The sequence below is a fragment of the Mustela lutreola genome, chromosome 6 (genome assembly GCF_030435805.1).
Source record: "Mustela lutreola isolate mMusLut2 chromosome 6, mMusLut2.pri, whole genome shotgun sequence".
NCBI classification, from domain to species: domain Eukaryota; kingdom Metazoa; phylum Chordata; class Mammalia; order Carnivora; family Mustelidae; genus Mustela; species Mustela lutreola.
Window position 1 is genome coordinate 21,933,015 of NC_081295.1, and position 21,351 is coordinate 21,954,365.

Consider the following 21,351-nt stretch of genomic DNA (forward strand, 5'->3'; position numbering starts at 1 on the left):
CACCCCTGTTTTAAGCTTTAATATACATTTTCTGGGTATGAGAAAGAAACTATATCCTTTGAAAGATTTAATAGAGACTAATAAATCATCTCTTATTAAGAGGTTTTAAATAAAAAGATATATAGAAATAATTTAACATGTACTTAGTTATAGTTGGTTTGTCCTATTTTTCCTTTCTTTAAATGGTATGCAGGTTTTAATCTAATCTGATGACTCACTTAGACCCAGAGACACAGGTATGTTTAGGAACACTCCAGAGTGTCACATGGCTTTGGCATAAGAAAACAAGGGGTCGTTGACCCAGCTGATACAGTGGGGAGGCTTTGGCAGTGCGTCTGTACAAGGTGCCCAGCCTTAGTATCTCTTGGTTTGTCCTCAGTTTCCCAAGAGCAGGTACAGGAAGGGTCCACAGGTTAGGAAAATTACTGAAAATTGTAAGCTGTGCCTGTTGAACACATGCTGTTCCACTCCTGGGAGTGTCTTCTAAGGAAATCAGAGAACATATTTAGCTCCTGGTTCATTGATCGCATCGGTGGACCATAGCCAATTAATGATAGGAACCTCGATGTCCATCAGAAGGGGGATTGGTTAAGCAAATTAAACCAATATAAAAGTCATTACGAAACACATTATAGAGAGAGGCAAACTATTTCTCTTGGCAGGAAAGCTCTTCTTCAAGTTAAAATTTACAAGGGAGTCCAAATATATAAAAGAAAGAAAAAGGGAGTTGGTCCTCTTGGGTCGAGGTAGAGGAACCAGAGCCTCCTCCACATCTCCCTCAGGCCTTCAGGTGCCCCAGCCACCTCAGTCACGTGCTTGTGACATCCCCGGGGGGACACAGAGAACACTGATGGAAATGTATTGGCCTGGAAAGATAGCCATGGTTTGTTACATTGTTACATTAAAAAGAATATTTGAAAACACAGTATGATTCTAATTTTATAAACAACAGGTATGTTTGAATTACGCCTGTGTATGCTATGATCTGTGTGTTTTGTGTGTGTGTGTGTGTGTGTGTGTGTGTTTATGGCAAAGAAAAATGTTTAGCAAGAAATACACCAGGTATTCAAGAGTTAACTCTTAAATCCGGACTATGGGTGTCTTAACTCCTTTTCTTTTTTCTTTTCTGTAGTTTTTATTTTTAAATAATGACCATGTATTGATTTTTTAATAAGAGAGTATTTTTTGGTTATATATGTATGAATGAATCTCTAGGAATCACAGCTTTGGAATATATAGTACTTGATACTGTACAAGTAACCTGTAACTTTTGCATAAATAGTACTTGGTCTCTGTTCTAGTTATCTACTGCTACATAACAAGTTATCCCCAAAACTAAGATGCGTGATGATGACATTATTGATCACAGTTTCTGGAGTCAGTGTTTGGGAAGGACTCTGCTGGCTAGTTTTGGCTAGTTTTGGCTCAGGGTTTCTCCTGGGGTTACAGTCAGACGATGGCTAGAGAAACCAGGGTTGGTTGGCATCTCTTTCTTCATATTGACCAAGAGCCTCTTCATGTGGGCTCTCTGCAAGGGCTATCTTGGACTTTCTCACAGCACTGTGGACAGTCAGACACCTGGCCTGGGGGCTAAAGTTTTAGAGAGTGAGTGAACAAAGTAGAAGCTTTTATGGTCCAGGCTTGGATGTCATCTAGAACCACTTCTACCATACTCTTAGTCAATGGCAACAAGCCCATCAAGATTCCAGGGAAACATCACAGGACCGGAGACCTAATTTGTGGGGCTCAGTGCAAAATGAAAATTCAGGGTCCCTTGTTCAAAACTTATTAAGAACTTCAAGTCAGCAACAACAGAGCATTAAGCCAAGTATGGAGCCCTTCAACCTGGGGGGTCTGGTGCAGCTGCGTAGGTTGCATCCCATGAAATCCTCCCTGGGGAGGGAACATCAATTCCATCTCTTGATGAGAGGAGGGTCAAGGCCACGTTGAAGAAAAGCAGGAGATGGGAGTTAATGGGGACACATCTTTGAAAAAGAAAATCTGTCACAGTCTCTATGACTCATCTTCAGTTAAGGAGGTGGCTCACATTTTTACTCCCCAGAGCTGGAGTTAGCCATTAACCACAAAGGAAGGACTACCGGCTCTCCTACAGTCAGGCTGCCATAACAGTGACAGGGATGTATTTTAAAACTTTCTGTGGAGAAATACTGGTTGCCTCTAAATAGACTCTAACAAAAATGCTGGTTTTATTACCCCACCCCACCCCCTGCCAACCCCACCAAATGAATGGGTTGAAGCACTTACCCTCAGTGGGACTGTATTTGGTGATAGGCTCCTTACGGAGGTAATTAAAGTTAAATGAAGTCATGAGAGTAGGGCCCTAGTCCTATAAGACTAGCATCACTCTAAGAAGGAGAGATACCAGGAGAGCATGAGCCCAGAGAAAAGTCTATAAGAGGATACAGTGTAGAAACAGCTGTCAGTGAGCCAAGGAGAAGCCTCAGGAGAAAACATGATCGCCCACACTTTGATCTTGGACATCCCAGCCTCTAGACCTGGGAGAAAATATAAATGTCTGTTGTTTAAGTGCCGCGCCACCCCCCCTCCTCCAGTCTGTGGCATTTTGTTATAGCAGCCCTGGTACACTAATAGGATATCTGAGACTTATATGTATTTATTTTACTTGTCCTTTGCAGTATTGTCTTTATTAGTCGTGCTTAATCCATTCTCTCTCCCAGGGTCTTTGTCAACTTTCCCCTCACCTTGAACCTGGGCTGGCATTGTGATTTGCGTTGCCCAATAGGACACGGAAGTGGAAGTGATGCCGGAGAGCCCTAGACCCAGTCCTTTCAAGGGGCGGAGTGCCCGTCCTGCCCCTTGAAAGGGAAAAGGCTCAGATGGGGAGCTGCAGGCATGAGGGTAACGGGTGCCTGAAGAGTCCCAGGAGGGAAAAGGAAGCGGCTAGGGAATTGGGGGAGCCAGAAGACAAAGTTCATCTATTGGGCCTGCTTGTGTGGCCCGGAAGGAACCCGGGAATGAGGCACAGGACTTTGATGATGGTGGTTTTAATTGGCCTTGGAGCCCTGTTGACCTGCCCTGGATGTTGCAAAGTTGGAGTGGTCAGAGCTGGCTGCTGAGGGACTGGCAGGACACAGTTCCCTCAGAGAGTCACTGGCCCTTGGGTCTCTGGTACAGGACACTTTCACCAGGCACTGACTGGTGAATGGGCTCTAGGACATGTACCGCTTCACCAAAGCTCTGGCAGTGACAGTTACCTCACGCACTGTGTGGTTTGAGTTGTGTGTCCCCAGACTCGCTTGTGGGAGTCCTAACCCCTAGTACCTCAGAATATGATCTTCATTGGAAATAGGGTCACTGCCAAGGTAATTAGCTTAAATGAAGTCATACGGGTGTAGGCTGGGCCCCTAACCAGGTATGAATGGTGTCCTTATAAAGGGGGGAAAATTTGGATGCAGGCAATGGGTAGATGAAGGAATAACCCAATGTGAAGATGAAGAAATAGATCAGGGTAACGCAGAAGCCAAGGAATGATGGAGACTTCCAGCAAACCAGCAGGAGCTAGGAGAGGGGCCTAGCCCTCAGAGGGAACAGCGCCGTCGGACACCTCCACGTCAGGCGTATAGCCTCCAGAAGCTCCCCAGTCTGTGGTACTTTTTTTTTTTTTTTAATGGAAGCCCTAGCAATTTAATACAAAGGCCACTGCCCCTTTGCCCACCTTTTCTCATCTCTGCTGTTCCGGGCAGATGAACCCAGACATAAGCTAATGCCCATGATGAGGGGGGCTGCCAAATGGCCTTACACCCTAATCCAGTTAAAATTAAAATTCTCATTTCCTGAAAAAGTCCTGCGAAAGGAGATTTGTTGGGTGTTTTAGGCACAAGGGAAAGGAGGTTTTTTTGGTGGTAGGACCTCTTTAATGCCCCTGAAATTGTAGCAGACAGGTTGCTTGACCTACCTCCTCCTAGACCCTTCCAACCAAGAACATGTCTTTCATTATAACAGAGTTTACAGAGCGTTAACACCTCGTTGCTTTTCCTCGGGAAACCTGATTTAACCTAACTGGATTCAGATTGGCACTTGGTTATTACGAGGTTATTCCGATGTAATCATTTGCATGATTTTTAGGGCCGTGATTGTTGAGAGCTGATGTTAGAATCTGAACAGTAGTGTACGTGATGCAGAAATGTTTGGTGCCTTATATAAACAATGACATTGCATGCATAATGCAGTAATAATGGAAATTACATTTGCAGAATAGTTGTGGTGGTAGAACATTCTGAAATACAAAAAGTGGAAAAAGCGCACGGGGGAAGAAACCCATGTTTTATTCACAGCATTTGGCTTGCTCTGCTTGCGGGCTGGAAGTCAGGGAAGAAGTTGATGAGCTCCTTGGTCCTGCGCGCTCCTGGGCTGTGTGATTTAGATCAACCTGCTCAATTCTGATTGAAAGGGAAATTTCCAGTCATTGGAATCAAACAGGGTGTGCAGAGTTGTCGTATTTGGAAATACTTTCCACTCTTTTGATAGGAGATAGTATTTTGTAAGTGAAAATTGGATTTTCACAGTAAGCATATATCTGCTATGATTTATCCTACTTTATTTATTTATTTTTTTCTGTTGCTCATAACTTCTGATTGATAGCTTATTTTAAAAATAGGTTTGGGAGGTGCCTAGGTGGCTCATTTTAAAAATAGGTTTGGGGGACCACCTAGGAGGTTCAGGTCATGATCCCAGGGTCCTAGAATCAAGCCCTGCATGGGGCTCCCTGCTCGGCCTGCTTCTCCCTCTCCCACTCCCCCTGCTTGTGTTCCTTCTCTCGCGATGTCTGTCTTTGTCAAATAAATAAAGAAATCTTTAAAAAAATAATAAAAATAAAAATAAGTTTGGAAAAAATATGAAACATATATATATTCTAACTCCCCAATGTAGTTTTTAGGTCAGTTGCAGTCTGATTAGCTTTGCCCTGTCCCTTTAATAGTTTGATATATTGATCACGTTCAGCATATGTGAACTCACAGAAAACCATGGTAGAAATAAATCTCTAAAGATTTTTTAAAAATTCTTAACTATACGAATTGACACAAAATGTTGATTTTGAGTTTTGGATATTTTCTGTACTAATTAGACAATTTTGTAAAGTTTTAGTTACATACTTCTTCTGGCAGTTTAATCACCCCAATTCAAGAACATTTAGCTTAAAATTTCAGTGATTAAACAAAGTCAAGAAAGTGGCAGGGCAGCAGAGATGAAGAAAAAAAGAGTGAGTTAATTCTTTTGTGTCCAATCCGCAAGAATTATCTTAGCCTCAGGCATGTTTGCATGGAATCTGCCTTTGTTCAGTTCCTCTCAGAAAAGAAAGGAGTTTTTTGCTTTGTTTTTCATTTACTTTTTCTCTTTGAGTTTGGACAGGGTGGTTTACAGATATCTAGATGATTCTGAGGCCTCTTGGTATTCTTGGCGTGTTACCATCACTCTTTCCCTGGTGGACCACGGGGAGCTACCGTCCAAGGCAAGATAGTGAAAACAAGCATATCTTTTGGGATGTCAGGACACTGGAAAAGTGTTTTCTTGGAGCAGTTATGTCTAAATCCTGTCCATCTTCTCCTCCACCCAGCTCTTCAGATCTCACAGGCGATTTTGGGAGCCCAGAATCATTTTTACGAAAGCCTCGTCTGCATATAGGGCTGTTTCACTGAGATTATGTATGTAGAGAGTAATTCTTTAAGCTGTAAAGTGCTCTGCAGATGTAAGCTGGGGATATTGATAACAAGGCTTCTACTCACGGGCTCTTATTCACTCTCTAATGGCACCTTATTTTCTAAGCCAAAAAGCCTTTTAGGGAATCCGAGTTGCCTCATAAACCTCTTGTGGGTTCATGGAATGGGTAAGAACAGGGGCCATGTGGACAGACTCATCCCCATGTCCCCATAGTCTCTCCAGCTGCATGACTTGGGATGGGTTCCTCTCTGAGTCTGGTTTCCTCAACTTCAAACAGGGATAGCAACAGAGTCAGGCTCGCAGAATCGTTGAGGGGAGTGAATGGATATTGCAAGCGAAGCACTTTGCATGGTGCGGGGCGCACACAGGCGCTCAGTAAGGAATTAGCTTTTCTTGCTTCCTGAAGGCATTTGGGGTTCTGTTATTCTAATAGCAGAGCCAGCAAAAATAAGCTGATTCTCCTAACTTAATTAATTACAAAATCTCCCCTAGCCTATTCTTCTCCGTATATTTCATCTTACCTGGGATGTGAATTTAGGTTCATTAAACAAATAGAGAATAGTGTTGCCTTTTTTCCTCCCTGCCTCTTTAAGATTCTGTGCTGGTGTGTACCTTTAAAAGAAATTATGGGATAATCATCATTTTTTTTTTTTTAGAAGTCTAATATTCAGATACCCAAGAACTCTCCCTGGCTTCCAGTCCTGAGAATTTGGAGGGGGGTGGGGTTTGTGACGTGGTCCCGGCAGGCAGTGGCCATCTGTCCATCCCTCCCCTGTGGGCCACCATGCTGTCCTGACATGGTTGGGTTCCTGAGAGCGGAGTCTAGGTTGTTGGGGAGAGTCTGCGGACATGGAGCTCTGTGAAATCTCCAGCATCTCCTTCTTAGGCAGCCATTCCCACTGGGCAGAAAGTAGGGAGGTCCATTATGATTTCTGACTGGCATTTCATTATTTGTACATTAACATCTGGTGTGGTGTGCGGTTAGGAACTCATGTCATTCGTGGCCCCAGAAAAAGACTTCTAACTCTAAAACTTGAAACATTCTGCTCTTGTAGGAGGTCCTTAGTTATACAGCGATGTTCCTGATGTCAAGGTGGTATTTTTAACGTTTATTGAATCTGCTAATCTCGTTTCATCATTTTGTTACAGATTGATGTTCTCAAAGCAGATCTGGAGAGTGCAGAATGGAAAGTTTTAGAAAACCTTATTCTGGAAGATGTCCTGGAACAAATTGGACAGCTCACCTTTGCGATTCACCTCCACTGGCCCGGTTTTGAGGTCAGTGGCGGTGACAGCAGTGTCGTGCGATTCTGGTACAGCCTCCTCAAGGAGGTAGAACTAAAGGGCTTCAGGCTTTTTCATAGTTACAAAGATTTGTCTAAACCCCAGCTGTTCCTGAAGAAGGACATTTTCAATGCAAGTAGCTGTTATACTCTGAGTTGGGTGAATACAAGGTGGACCTAGGGTGCCAGACCTCATCAAGAGCTCGGGGACACAGCTGCAGAATGAGGCATGTTCGGCGTGCTAACGATTGGTGTCCTGTCCCGCCTCCTCCCACTAGCCTGTCAGCTGCTCTGGGCGGGGGTTGTGTGATTGCCTGTGGCAGGGACACACTCAACACCTGTGGTTGGGATGGACACAGGAGTGCCACCGGGGTCCATCTCCATCGTCCAAAGCCCAGGCCTTTCACCTGTTTGCCTCTGGCAGAGCGGGAATGCTTGTCGTTTTTCATTGTAACTGAGAGGATAACCCCCACTCATCTGTTTTCCCTAAAATCCACTATATATCTAAAATCCATGAATTCACCAACATGAAAAAGAAATTACATAAAATTTTCCTTTTTTCCTGGGTTGATGAGATTCTTAAGTTTGTAGCTAACTGGGTAACATAGGGCCTTTCCCTTGGCTTTCACTCCCCCTCTTTCAAGGTTGTTTTTGTTCAGCTGGTCCACGACATTCTTTAGGACCTTGTAGATTTCAGCCATTCATCTTCAGCCTTTGCGGAGGCCGTGCTGTGGCTTTAGAAGCACCCCTGATGCTGGTTTCTGGGGACTCAGACACACCAAAGTCTGTCACTGAGTTTAAAAGACTAGACTGTCAAGAACTTGAACTCAGGATCTTTTCATACTCAGCCTTAAATCCCCTTCTGCTCCTACGAACTAAGCACAAAGCAGAATTTGGGTGTCTGTGCTATTGTCTCCACTGACTTCAAACCTGATTTCTCAACCACCGCCTTGCTTATGCTGTCAAATCTTTTTTTTTTTTTTTTAACACATTATGTCAAAGATTAAGTGAGTTTTTCTCTACTGCCTGTGGGCATTTGTTAGAAGACTGTGGCCTGAGAGCCTAAGTCTGTCTCTTTCCTGAGATGCTTACATTGGGTTTCAGTAACCCCAGTCCTTTCTATATTTTTAAAAATTAAACAGGAAATGTAGATTTTCAGTAGATAAAGTGATCTCCATCATTTTTATTTATGGGATTAGACATTTACCCCCATGAATGATTTTCAAAAAGTCTACTTCAAACAAGTCAAGTAGTTAGCATAAAAATAAACCAAATTATTACCTTATTATAAATTAAGTATATTTTCTGGATTTTTTTTTTTTAACATCACAAGAGAGCAAGAAAACTATAGACTCATTGTCCAAGAAACTTGGGGAGAGAGCAGAATGCTGGTTGCGACTAGACTTTATTCCTTCTCCCACCTTTTTACCGCCTTCTACCCCAGCTGTGCCCTGGGTTGGCTTTTTATTTCTTGCAGTGGTTTGAAAATACCATGCCCTCAAGTGAGAAACCAAAATATAGTAGAGTTAGATGATCTTACTGACTTCAGTTCAAAAGGGAACAAGACTTTCTGAATAATAAGCTTTTTATTTTTAAAATGCACAGTACATTAGTAAAAGTCATTGAGATGGGAGCTTAAAATAGCAGCTAAGTTGCTCTCTACGTCCATGGGCATCTCAAAAGCACAAAGAGTTCATGAAAATCTCTGAAATGCCTGGTGTCACAGCCTCTAAAACAAAGTTACCTTTAGTCCACTTCCTGCTTGGATTGTATCACAGATCCTCTCTTTTATTTTTTTAATTAAAATTTTATACAGTGAAGTCTATACAATAAACCTTTTTATACATTAAACCCCGTGAGCCTTCTTCTACACCAGAGTATGAAGTGTGCTAATCTGATGTGTCCAGTCTGATCAGATTTTAGGTACATACACGCCCATATTAAGATTTTTAATTCAGGGGATTGAAGATTGATGGACTCACTGAAAAGCCCCCTTTGTACAGGGCAAGTCCCCATTTATTGCAGACTGGTGGTACAAACATAGACTTCATCACATTATATATATATATATATATATAATCTGAAGCAAGAATGGCTGTACTGTTAAGGAAAAAAAAAACACAAACTCAAAATAAATTGCAAACACACCCACCCACACCCACCTACAAGGCAGCTTGTTCAGTAGTTTTTTGTACTTATTTTGTGCTTATTTCCAAGACTGTCCTTCATTCCCTTCAAGGATAGTTTGAAATTTATGATGACTATCCTGACTGTTGCTATGGTTTCCCCTACCTCTGAAATTTATTATGCTTATTGTGTATAGGCTGGGGTTTCTTAACCTCAGTACAGATTGCCATTTTGGGCTGGATTATTCCTTGTTGGGAGAGAGAGGGCTGTTCCGTGCCTTGTACAATGTTCGGCAGCATCCCTGGCCCTCCCCACTAGCTGCCAGGAGCACCTCCCCACCTCCCCTCTCAGTTGCAACAACCAGAGACGGCTGCAGATCATCCCCCTGTGGAGAGCTACCGGTATAGGCCATGAGCAAGGGTCTGGGGTAGCACAGCACGGCTGTTTGGGAAGATCCCACTTGTGAAGGCAAAACAAGAGCCAGTACCACTGTGACCCCCACAAGAGCAGCACAAACAGAACCCAGAGAAGGGGCAGAGTCAAGAGCTACTATGGAGAGCATCCTGTGTGCCCGGCACTGTGCACAGAGGGTTCCCAGTTCTCCCAGCAACCCTGCACAAAGGTGTAATTTGCCCCATTACACAGGTGAGGAAACTCTGAGAGGGTTAGTAGCTTATGCAGATGCTGCCACTAGTAGATGGTACAGTAGGGATTCGCTCTCTAGATTTCAGATCCAGAGGCTGGGTAGGTCCCCTTCCCTCCGCTGTGCGGCCACCACAGTCTCTAACAGACATTGAGATACCAGGCCCAAAGGACTTTTTACTTCCTTACTAGTAAATTGGGAGAGGGGAGGGAAGCTACAAATACACTAACACACTAACATCAGACCTGCCGATCTGTTAGAGTTTGGGACGTTTTGGTAGCATGCAAGCTTCGTTTAAGCAATCTACTTAATTAAAATATGCCTGCCAAATGGAAACTTCCTGAAAGGATGGGGGGCCCAGTGACTTCTTTGTCAATATTTCAGGTTGCCAGAAAAGCTCTTGCGAGGCCTGGAAGCAGCTCTTGGCCCTGGCTTGTCCCACTATGTGGCACTTTCCTCTTGGGTTTTAGAAAGGGCCCAGTCACTTGGAAATGCACTGTGTTTCCTGTGTTTTCAAGCCAGTTTTGACCTGCAGGTTCACGAGCCTCATCTTAGCAGACCAATGCCTGTAAGTGAATCTGAAAATATGAATTTAATAATGTTCTTCAAATGATTTTAAAAAAACCTTATTTAGGTGAAAGACATAAAAGAGCTATGTCAGAGATTCAGAAATCACCTTTTGGTGCAAACTCTGTCACAATTCAAGATTAAATTCAAAGGAAAGGAATTTCCCTTTTGCCTTCTCTTTGAGCGATTGTATCTGATGGCAGCTTGAACAGGTTATCGCATAAATATTTGCAACTATTTGATGTGTTAAAATGAAGAAAGTTAGGGAGAAGTAAGCAAATATGTTAAAATTCACCCATCTGTATCAGGGTAGAACAAAAGTAAATCCATGAGTTTACAGTGTTTAGTCCAAGTGAATTATTCACGTATGCCCTCTCTGCCTTGGCTATATGATCTTAGATACAGTAAATACAGTATAAGATCTGTATCTCCCAAGTATTACATGTTTGGGTTTTGCAAAGCTTTGGTTAATACCAGGGAGCTCGTCTTATCATTGCATTTTGTCAGATTAAAAGTGAAACCCTCATTAAAACATTATTATTCTTGACAACACAACAATACCTCCAGGCTCCATTAATATAATTGTTCTTTTCAGCTGGAGATAAGTTTATGTTTGCCTTTGAAGCAATAACATAATTCTTTTCGTATTAGCCAACTGCCGCTTCTTTGTGAGTTCAAAAACACATTTAACTTTATGTAAAAATGTCTTTTTCTTATTGAAAGAGGTATTTGAACTTGACTTACCACATGAAATCATAACCCAAAGATTCAATGTATTTTTTTTTTTAAAGATTTTATTTATCCATTTGACAGAAAGAGATCCCAAGTAGGCAGAGAGGCAGGCAGAGAAAGAGGAAGGGACAGGCTCCCCACTGAGCAGAGAACCTGATGCAGGGCTAGATCCCAGGACCCCGAGATCATGACCTGAGCCAAAGGCAGAGGCTTAACTCACTGAGCCACCCATGCGCCCCTATCCAATGTATTCTTAAACTGCCTAAATTTAGAAGATACTGAAATTCTTTATGTTTCTGTCCTTAAGGAAAATAAATCAAGTGAGTTTAATGTCACATTTTAACACTATATGGAAAAATGCTAGTTTCATTAAAATTAATGCTTTGTGGGGCATCTGAGTGGTACAGTCAGTTGAGCATCTGACTCTTGGTTTCAGCTAGGGTTGTGATCTTAGGGTTGTAGGATTAAACCCCGTGGCAGACTCCCCACTCAGCACGGAGTCTGCTTGTGATCCTCTCTCCCTCTTCTCCACCCCACTGTGCATGTGTGTGTGTGTGTGTGCACATGCACGCACGCACGCTCTCTCAAATAAATAAATCAATCTTTGGGGGAAAAACAATAATTAATTCTTCTTAAAACAAGCAACATTCCCGTGGGCACACTGATGGGGCCCAACTCTAATGGGAGAGACGAAGAAAATGCCATTCACTAGGTTCTGTTTTACTAAAGGATGAAACACAGTCTCAACAGCGGAGTGTTTCTTTTGAACTACCTCACTCGGAGACAGCAAGCTGGAAGCCACAAAGGCTATGCCACAAAGATGACAGTTTAAAAAATCCACAACTAAGTCGATTATGGGGAGGAGGCAGAACAGTAGGATGAAAGGAGAAAGACTGTGCTGCTGTCACTGACTAGCTGTGTGGCATCGAGCAAACTATCACCTTTATTGGCCTATTTGCTTATCTGAGGTTGGAATATTTGATTTTTGAGGTTTCTTCCATCTTGAAAATCTCATTATTCTAAGATTTTTGTGATTGGAGAAGGCTCAGACAGTGGCAAGGTAATTTCTTGATTTGTGTGCTATGAAGAGAAGCCTTGGGATAAATTTAGAAGAATCCAAATGATGTGCTTATTCAGAAGAAAAGGCCTGGATAACAGAGGAATGAATTCGTGATGATGGCTCTACAGTCAAATGAAGTGCCCTCAGGCCAAGTACCTCTTCGGATAATATGCTTAAACTCACAGGGTTCTAAAAATGGAGTGTTTCAGACTATACTGGTTTATACAACTGTTTACAGAATATCCTAATGAAGTGGCACTATCTGAAGATACTAGATTAAGTGTGTATATATGTGGTGATCCTTCTGTATGTGCATGTGTGAACATGCATGTGTGTACACAACACACACATATGTACATATACATTCACATGTATGGCAGAATGCCCAAGAGGGAAAAATCTTCATACATACAAAGCTCAGAGGGAGCCTAGACCCAGACAGGTAGAGCAGGAACCTACTCAGCAGGAGTCCTAAGGGGTTAGTGGACCAGCCGAGCTAGAGGCCTACAGCACCAGAGATAAGGTGGAAAGGACTGGCATAGAGACACCTGCGCAGTGGGCCCTGGGAGGGCTACACGACCTCAATGCAAGAGCCCTAAAAAAAACCTACCGCCCTCATCCCCAAACCCCAACACAAGAAAGCCTATCCTTGCTGCAGCTCTGGGAGGAACTACAAGTTTCCCATGAGAATTTGAAACCTCTGGTCTGCTTGAGGAGTTGAATTTATATTAATCTCATGGGGAGGAAAACCGTAAGCTGAGAAATGAAGATAAAAAACCGAGGGAGTGAAACATAAGGGTGTATGGCAGAAATGAATGTAAAACCACTGTGAAGGTACTCTTCAACTTAGGCTACAAAGATTTCTTCAAAAAAGAAAAAGCAAGAACTGCTTAAGATGAACGCCTGATAGAAAATTACAACTGACAAGGTAGTGGCCCACCATGAGGTAAATGCTAGGGTTTTCAGCTCAAGCACTTGATGTAACAAGTCTTAAAGTATAATACCAATTGTTTAAAATGATTAAAGGCATGAAAGACTATATAGAAACCTTAAGAAAATGATATATGAAGAACGGGTAGATATAAAAATCTATAAAACTACTTCCAGAAAGGGAAAGTCACTGGAATACATTTAATGGATTAAGCGGCAGATTAGACACAGCTGAAGAGATTGCAAAGCAAACTGGAAGATAAACCTGAGGAAACTACCCAAAATGAAGCAGAGAAAAATTTATATTCTTAATGTATTTTGAGTAGTCTGAACCTTTGATTCCTTTCCGAAGATAAAGCAGTTTAGTTGAATATTTGAGCCATGGGTATATAAAGCGGTGCTAGACCCATTTCATGTAATATGGTAGCCATTAGCCGCAGGTCGCTACTGAGCACTTAGAATGTGGCTAATGTGACAGAGGAACTGAATTTTAAATTGTTTACTTTTAATTAACTTAATTTAGAAACATCTACCTGATTCAGTTACTAGAAAGCTCTGATATATTTGCAACAGCTTGGGCTTGGTACATCGACTTAGTGTGAAACAGGCAAAATTATCTGATGAATATTTAGTGTCTAATTGAGACATGCTGTTAATGTGTGAAATACATACCAGGTTTCAAAGACTTTAGTATGAGGAAAGTAAAATATTTATTTAAAAAATAATTGAGGGGCACCTGGGTGTCTCGGTTAAGCTTCTGACTCTTGATTTCAGCTCAGGTCATGATCTCAGAATCTTGGTATCGAGTCCCACATTAGGCTCCATGCTCGGTGGGAAGTCCGCTTGAGATTCTCCTTCCCCCTCTTCCTCTGGCCCTCCCTCCCAGCTTGCGCTAAAATAAAATAAATAAATATTTTTTAAAAAAAGATTTTATTTCCAGAGAGAGAGAGAGGGAAATAAGGCAAGAGTACAAACAGGGGGAGTAGCAGCCAGAGGGAGAAGCAGGGGCCCTGCTGAGCAAGAGAAGTGGAGTCCCTGATGCAGGACTTGATCCCAGGACCCTGAGATCATGACCTGAGCTGAAGGCAGATGTTCACTGACTTGAGCCACCCAGGCATCCCTAAATCGATCTTTTAAAAAGATAACTGAATGTTGAACTAATACTTTGGATATATTATATTAGATGAAATGTATTATTAAAATTAATATCCCATTTTTTTAATGTGGCCATTAGAAAGTTAAAAATTGTACACATGAAAAAAAATTACACAAATGGCTCACATTTTCTATTAGCACTATCCTGGAATGTGTACTTAAAAAATGTTTGAGATTTGAGTCAGTCCCTCAGATCGCAAATGCTGAAGAGTGAAGAATAGGATGTGGGGAGCTAGAAAATTCCCCTAAAGATTGTGATTGCAGTTACAGGAAGCTGTACAGGCAGAGGAGTTTGCTCTTTCTTTGTCACTAAAACTAAAGCCCCTCTAAGGACTCTGGTTCTAAGCTGCAACTTTTTTTCCTTTAAGTTCCAGATAAAATGACAGTGTTTAGGTTGAGAAAGCTGTTTCCACAATTATTAAAATGATTACGAACATATAAATACAGAAAATGTGTATACATATCTTTACATGCATATATATACACATACCTAAATGTACACGCACACTACGCATGTATTTATGTCTGGCTAACAAAATTTCTCTTACATGTACCAAACAGTGCCATTTCTGAAATACTTAAGACAAACTCAGACTCTGCTGCACTGGTTCTCCTCCTTAGTGTGAAGGTCAACTGGGGACCTTGCTAAAGTGCTGAGTTTGACCCAGTGAATGAACATACAGCTTTTTCGGTATATTCACATTAATATACATTCAAATATATATTAATATAAATATCTTTATATTTCCCAATGGCGTTCTTTTGTTGGTTCATTTGTTTTATTTACCCATTGATCAAAGCGAGAACATTTGAGAACATGGGTGTTCTCTGCAAATCTATGGGCTCTCACGAATTTGGAGTCACATGCTGTGATAGAAACGTCTTTCTACTGGATCATCTCTTCTTCATAGGTCCCCTCGCACCTGCCTTGTTTCTACTGTATTTCATCAGTTACTGTATGATCCACTAAGAGAGAACGCTGCCAATTAAACCATGACACAGCACTGATTTTAAGACACAGCCCTATTTCAGAGATGTCAGTATGTGGAAAACATGCATCTTTGATGGCACACAGCATCGGCGTTCCCTAGGTCTCACCCTGAAACCCACACTGACTGGATGGCACTTCGCATGTGCCTTCCTCATACCTCATTTCATGATGGCTCTTCCAACTACTCTCTCTTCTCCTCTTCTGTATCTCAGCGAGCAACACCATCATCTCTAGGTGATTCTCATGTAGAGGGTTCTCAGTCTACACTGAGACTTCAAGGAAAGCTTTCTATAATCATTGGTGGTGCTGCAGGCCTTACGGCTGTCATTCAAGAGTTTAATATTTCACTGTCAATTTCCTTCTGGTAATTTATAAATATGCCAATAAGGGCATCAACCAGCCTCACAATGCTTCGTCAAAAATCACTCTATACTTATTTACTTAGAGAAGTGCCTGTTTGATACTGTTTCCTGTTCCTTATCTTAAAACTGTCTCCTCATAAGGACAAAATATTCCCAGCTTCTGCTTCAATATTTAAATATTTATTTGATTAACACTTTCAGTAAAGCATCACTTTTATGCTAACCTTTAGGAGGGAAATCTGGGTGTGATCAAAAAGCTGCAGTGAGGAAAAAGGGCCAGAAGGTAACCACTTAATTCCAATAACACAATCTTGAGACTTTTTTAAGCTGGAAAAGAACCTCACTTATTTGTATACTCTGAAATGGGTGCAGTCATAACTCAGTGCCACCACTGAGTGAACAAATACGGAATGTGTTAGACTTAATCTGTGTGCTGTCAGCGCGCCGCCCCGTATTTCTGATATTAACTAGAATAAATCCACTCATATACCATATTCATATATCATCCCCACTTCTAAAAGCATTTCTCCCCATAAAATAAAAATGACCATTTAAAATCTGCAGATGGTTTAAGCTGTTGTCTCAACAGTTAAGACTAAGAATGAAAATTTTGATAACACTTTCTAGAAAAAAATGCTTTATTTAAAAATACGATTTTTTTTTAAAAAGAGACAACTTTTATATACAGTTACTTAGTTTAGAAACAGTCAAAAACACAATAAAATAAACCCAGATTTAGAAATTATGATTTGTAACATATACAATACTGATGCTGAACAAGATTGCTTAAATGTATGATTAATTCTTTCTGTCCCATCACAATTCAATCATTCACATTTGTTAAAACCAGTGGTTTGGGACTAAAGAAAAGGTTTTGTGTGAATTCCTTCCTCTTTGGGAAGGGCAGCCACTCTTACTGGCAGATACACAAAGGCAGAGGCCGGGCAGTGTGTTCGTATTTCTTTGAGTGTCTGTGTGCCCCAAAATAACATGTCTTACCATTTTTTATTCTCTTTTTCTATCTTCTTTGAAATTTATTTATATGTGGCCATAGTGCCAGGTCATCTATACCGGGCCTTTTTAAAAGTTAATTTTTTGAAAATGGAAGTCCTTAAGCACAAGGAGCACGAATCGTTCTCGAGAGCCCAGTGCCCTTAGGATATCAACATTCAACATGATTTTGGTCTCTAAGTCAGCACTCTGAGCAGCTATGAACCAATGTTTTTAAGCATGGTACTGAAATATTTCAAAGCACATTCAAATATTCACATATCTTACAGAGATTTGTAACAAAACAGGAGAAATGGCTTGTCAACCAAAGTGCTGTTAGCTACTCTATTCAAGAGGCTATTCTGATTTCACAATCCAAGTTCTTAAACATTTTTTTTTTTAAACCAACTAGTTATTGCTTCTCAAACTGGGGAATGACAGCCATTTTCCTGGAGTGTCAATTTTATTCAAAGATTCGGAGAGAAGTTAAAAATTTTTCTACTCCTAAAAAGTTCTGTTGCATATATTCATAAGCAAAATCAGAATAATTTTAAAGATCAAACACACTACTTCAAAGAAATTACAAGTTGACATTTTAGACGACGCCCTCATACCCCATCTCCTATGAGGAGTATTTCAGTAGTAACATCTATGAATCGATGACCTAGGAGACCCTGATTTCTGGAAGTGTAGCCAGGTCCTTACAGATAGTAAATACAAATAAAACTCAAAGTCTTGACTCAATTCTCTTGAGTTTCACTTTCAAAAATAACATAATTCTCTTATAACATATAGTCCTGTCTATACTGACTGGGAAGAAAGCCAAGGAAAAAAACTCTGGACTGTTTATTTTCCATTGTTTAATAGTTAAAGAAACACTGCAGTCAGAGAAGATTGCTGCCTTACAAGTAAACATACGATATATGTCATAAAAAATAGAACTCTTGAATCCAAAGATCTGAACTTGACCCACCAAAAATAATGGAAACAGTAATTGTGCATGGTTTTACCTTCTTTCAGAATTATCTGTCATTAATTATATTACCCCCAATCCACCAGGGATTCTTCCTCAACCCCAAAGAGATCCTTTCGGTATGTCAAGGGGGGGGTGGTTAAACCCAGACTGCCTGCCAACAACTACTACTCACCACAATGAAAGCCAATGGTCATTTCTGTATAAATAACATCTATAAAGAACAAAATGAAGTTGCCAATGAAATTGTGTGAGCCAAATTTACCAAAAAAAATTTTTAAACAATGGGTCAATTTCATAAGGCCATGTAAGGAAATCCTAATTTGTAAATCAAGTTGTCATCCAACACATTTAATAATTAAATATAGTTAAATATGATATTGGATCAAAAATGACCCTAGATAAGGATTAGTCTCATTAATCCCACAACTTAATGAGACCATCCCAACCACACGTTATGACTTTAGAGGTTTCATGAGGATGCCACACTGCCCCTATACACACTTTATCATGAGCTTTAAATCGACTGTAGAGTTTTGTGGTCTTCCAGTCCCAGATGTTCAATTTTCCATTGCCATCTCCTGAAATCACATAGCTAGAATGGGAAGAGAAATAAATTCAAATTGTTAAATTCACCTTGATTAAATTGTTAAATTCACCTTAAACTGACAAAATGGATAAGAAACAGGGAGTTTATCTTTTTCATGGTAATATAAGTCAGTGTGAACACACAATGCTCAGTGAGAATAACAGAGTAGAGCTTAAAGCAGTCTATGATTTAAACTTCTACCCAAACACTCTCCCCATCGAGCTACCAATCTGTGAGTAAAAAATGGATTAACCTGGAAGGTTGGGAAACCCAGGGCCACAAGAGAAGCAGTATCCAATCACTCTTTAGAGAGAAACAGTGCAGGGCAACCGGCCTCACATCACGCAGGGGACACCTATCCTACTGTAATTGGACTCAACCACCTTCATAATTACTTTTTGGCTTCAACACTTCTGAAAATGTTTAAGACTAACTCGGAGGCAGGAGTCTACGGCACAATTCCTATCCTAAATATACAAGGTTACACAGACTTCTGGATTACTTCTCCTTATATATTTTAGTTAAGAATGAGAGAATGAATGCAGAGTTTTACTCATAGAGAGACTTTCTCTGGGTTTCACAAACAGTGCAGCCTAGAAAGACTCAAGAGCTGGATTTGAGGTCTCACCATAGAAAAGCTGCAGGAAGTTTTTATTTTTTTATTTTATTTTTTTTTTAAAGATTTTTTTTTTTTTTTAAAGATTTTATTAATTTATTTGACAGAGAGAAAGATCACAAGTAGGCGGAGAGTCAGGCAGAGAGAGAGGAGGAAGCAGGCTCCCGCCGAGCAAAGAGCCCGATGCGGGGCTCGATCCCAGGACACTGAGATCATGACCTGAGCCGAAGGCAGCGGCTTAATCCACTGAGCCACCCAGGCGCCCCTGCAGGAAGTTTTTAATGACAACACTGCAGTACAGAATTAATTCTGCCAGCGTTTGATCACAGCCATCTAGTAATTACAGAAAAGCAGAGAGAAAATATGGCATAGACTGTATGGACAGCAACTTATGCTGTGGTTAAAGGGCACAAGACTAAGCAAGATAAAGAGACCCACTGAAGAACTTAAAAAAGCTAAATGTAGTTTTCATAACTTGTTCTTGTCCTTCCATCAGACGTTGTGACAATCTGCATAGTAATCATGCGATTACGTATGGGACAGTGATTTTTAAACTGTTACTATTTGTACGACATTGGTTTATGTCATCACATTTGAATGCGAGAATATAAAAGAAAATTTAAACTTACCTCATGTCTGGTGAAAAGTCCACCTGACAAGCATAACCTGCTACCATATGGCCCTTAAAAATTTTTTTCTTATTCAATCTAAATCTGTTCTGTGCTCCAAAAATTAAGATTTGGTTGTCCATCGATTGGCAGGCTAACCATTTCCCTGTGAATTCAATAAATGAGACATGTTAGACCAAGACTGAAAATTCTGAAAAGACTTTTTATTTTCAGTCTGTTCAGATGTTAATATTCTTTTGTTCCCAATTGCTTTATAATAATAGGAAAATGAATTTACCATACCAGCTATAAAGTGTTACAAATTTGTCACTGACAAGAGGGATTTATATATAAAGAAGTAATGGATTTCGCTCAAATAATCCCATATCATTGAGCACTCTTCATATAAAAGCCTTTTTTGTTTGAATAAGGATATGCAGAAATTCTGAGTTTAGCATGAACAACACTAAAGAAAATTTTATGAAATGAAATTAATTTTAGGAGTAAGCACAGACAAGAGAACCACGGGGGAAAAGAGACTTATCTGTGTTAATTATGGGAAAAGGAAAGATTAATGCTAGGTAAGAAAACCTAGGATTATTAAATAAAACCATACAAAAAAGAGGTATCGGAACTGTTCCTGAAAGGCCAAACTGCTTTTATCTACCCAAGATTCACCAAAGTCTCTAGAGCCCAAACTGCAGTTATCTTCTTGCATCCGACATACTTGCACACTTATTAAGGAAGGGAATGCTCTTAACAATATTCAGTCTGAGAGGGAAGATGATCTTGTTCAAGATGGGCACAATATTTGTAACAGGGAGTGTAAAAATTACTACATAAGGTGTAGAGAGAGACAAATGTGATGGTATACAACGTGGTGGTTATCAAAATCAGACCCAGTTAGGTGGCTCTTCTCATAAAAATCATAGGGTGCTTGACAAAAATGATCACTGATCTGCCGGTGGCAGACGCCTGGATGGAAGAGCAAAGGATTTCTTGCCGCCTCTTCCTTGCTCTACACTCACAGGAGCTATGGGAGTTAACAGGGGCCTCGGGGACAGTGCTGCCCAGACATCAGACCGTCTCCTCCAACACCCTCATGGACAGGGCTGAGTCAGTACACGGTCAGGATATCTGCAGTATAAATTACTTCGTACTTAGAAGGCGATGCTCTATTGAACAGAAAACAGTCGTAGCTGGATTTATCTTTTTTATTGTGCCTGAGAACATCTTTTACAGTAAATTGCTAAAGTATTCTTATTATGGGGAACAAGATCAAAATTGTCTATCCTCTGAAAGAAAAAGAGCTCACAATAAAATCACTAAATGATTGAACATGATTCTGCTGGAAGGAGAATTATTTAAAAACAACAACAACAACAACAACAAAAAAAACCCTGAGTCTCAGATGGAATGTTCCGTCAGCGTTAGCTGCAGTTCACTGTTTCTCCTCCTCCTCCTCCTTCTCTTTATTATTATTTTTAAAAACAAGAGAATGGGTGAGGTGACTCACAGATGAAAACCAGTGACTATTTTTAATATCGAAAAGGTTTCCTTATACAAGTATGGCCCTGTGACAGACTTCCCCTAGGAGGAAACGGCCAAAGTTCTTTTGAATACAGAAATCACACTTTGTCTTAGAGGCTCTTTTAAAACCACATTCTTCCTACTCACTCACCGTTTGGAGACAAAGTCACCGCAGGCATCGAGTGCATACTGGGCTCTGCTATATACTTGAAATCCACAGGGATGTCCCTAAAATTTAAAAAACAGCTTCTCAGAATTAAGTAATTTCTAAAAAAGTACCTTTGGAAGAGTTCTCTCTTAAACTAAAGAGATATTCTTGAGATTATATATTTAATTAACCTTTCATGAGACTTCCTGTGAGGAAGGAAAAAAAAAAATCACAAAATGGCCTCCTGTTGCCTATTACTAGTCTTGTACTTCACAAGTGCCTTTCCATGATAATTATAACAGTGTTAGTGACTTAGTTTTCCAACTCTATTTGACTTAAACTTTGGT

At 40.6% G+C, this 21,351-nt stretch overlaps 2 protein-coding genes across 4 annotated transcripts in view; one reads left to right on the top strand and one right to left on the bottom strand.

Moving 5' to 3' along the window:
* Positions 1-21,351, top strand: part of METTL24 (methyltransferase like 24) — a 120,768-nt gene that overhangs the window by 89,295 nt on the left and 10,122 nt on the right. Inside the window, exons 5-6 of one of the 3 annotated variants that reach the window (XM_059176873.1) lie at positions 6,850-6,978; positions 10,138-10,877. In XM_059176873.1, coding sequence (XP_059032856.1) covers positions 6,850-6,978; positions 10,138-10,281 — 273 coding nt within the window. In that variant the 3' untranslated portion in view covers positions 10,282-10,877. Of the gene's footprint in view, positions 1-6,849; positions 8,835-10,137; positions 10,878-21,351 lie in introns of those variants that run through there. The other 2 variants (XM_059176871.1, XM_059176872.1) reach the window with 2 other exon arrangements.
* The window catches only part of CDC40 (cell division cycle 40), a 49,967-nt gene continuing 44,794 nt past the window's right edge, over positions 16,179-21,351 (bottom strand). The window contains exons 13-15 of the mRNA XM_059176862.1: positions 21,008-21,084; positions 19,348-19,492; positions 16,179-18,108 (exon numbers count right to left, since the gene is read on the bottom strand). Of these exons, the coding sequence (XP_059032845.1) occupies positions 17,931-18,108; positions 19,348-19,492; positions 21,008-21,084 (400 nt within the window). The 3' untranslated portion in view covers positions 16,179-17,930. The remainder of the gene's footprint in view (positions 18,109-19,347; positions 19,493-21,007; positions 21,085-21,351) is intronic.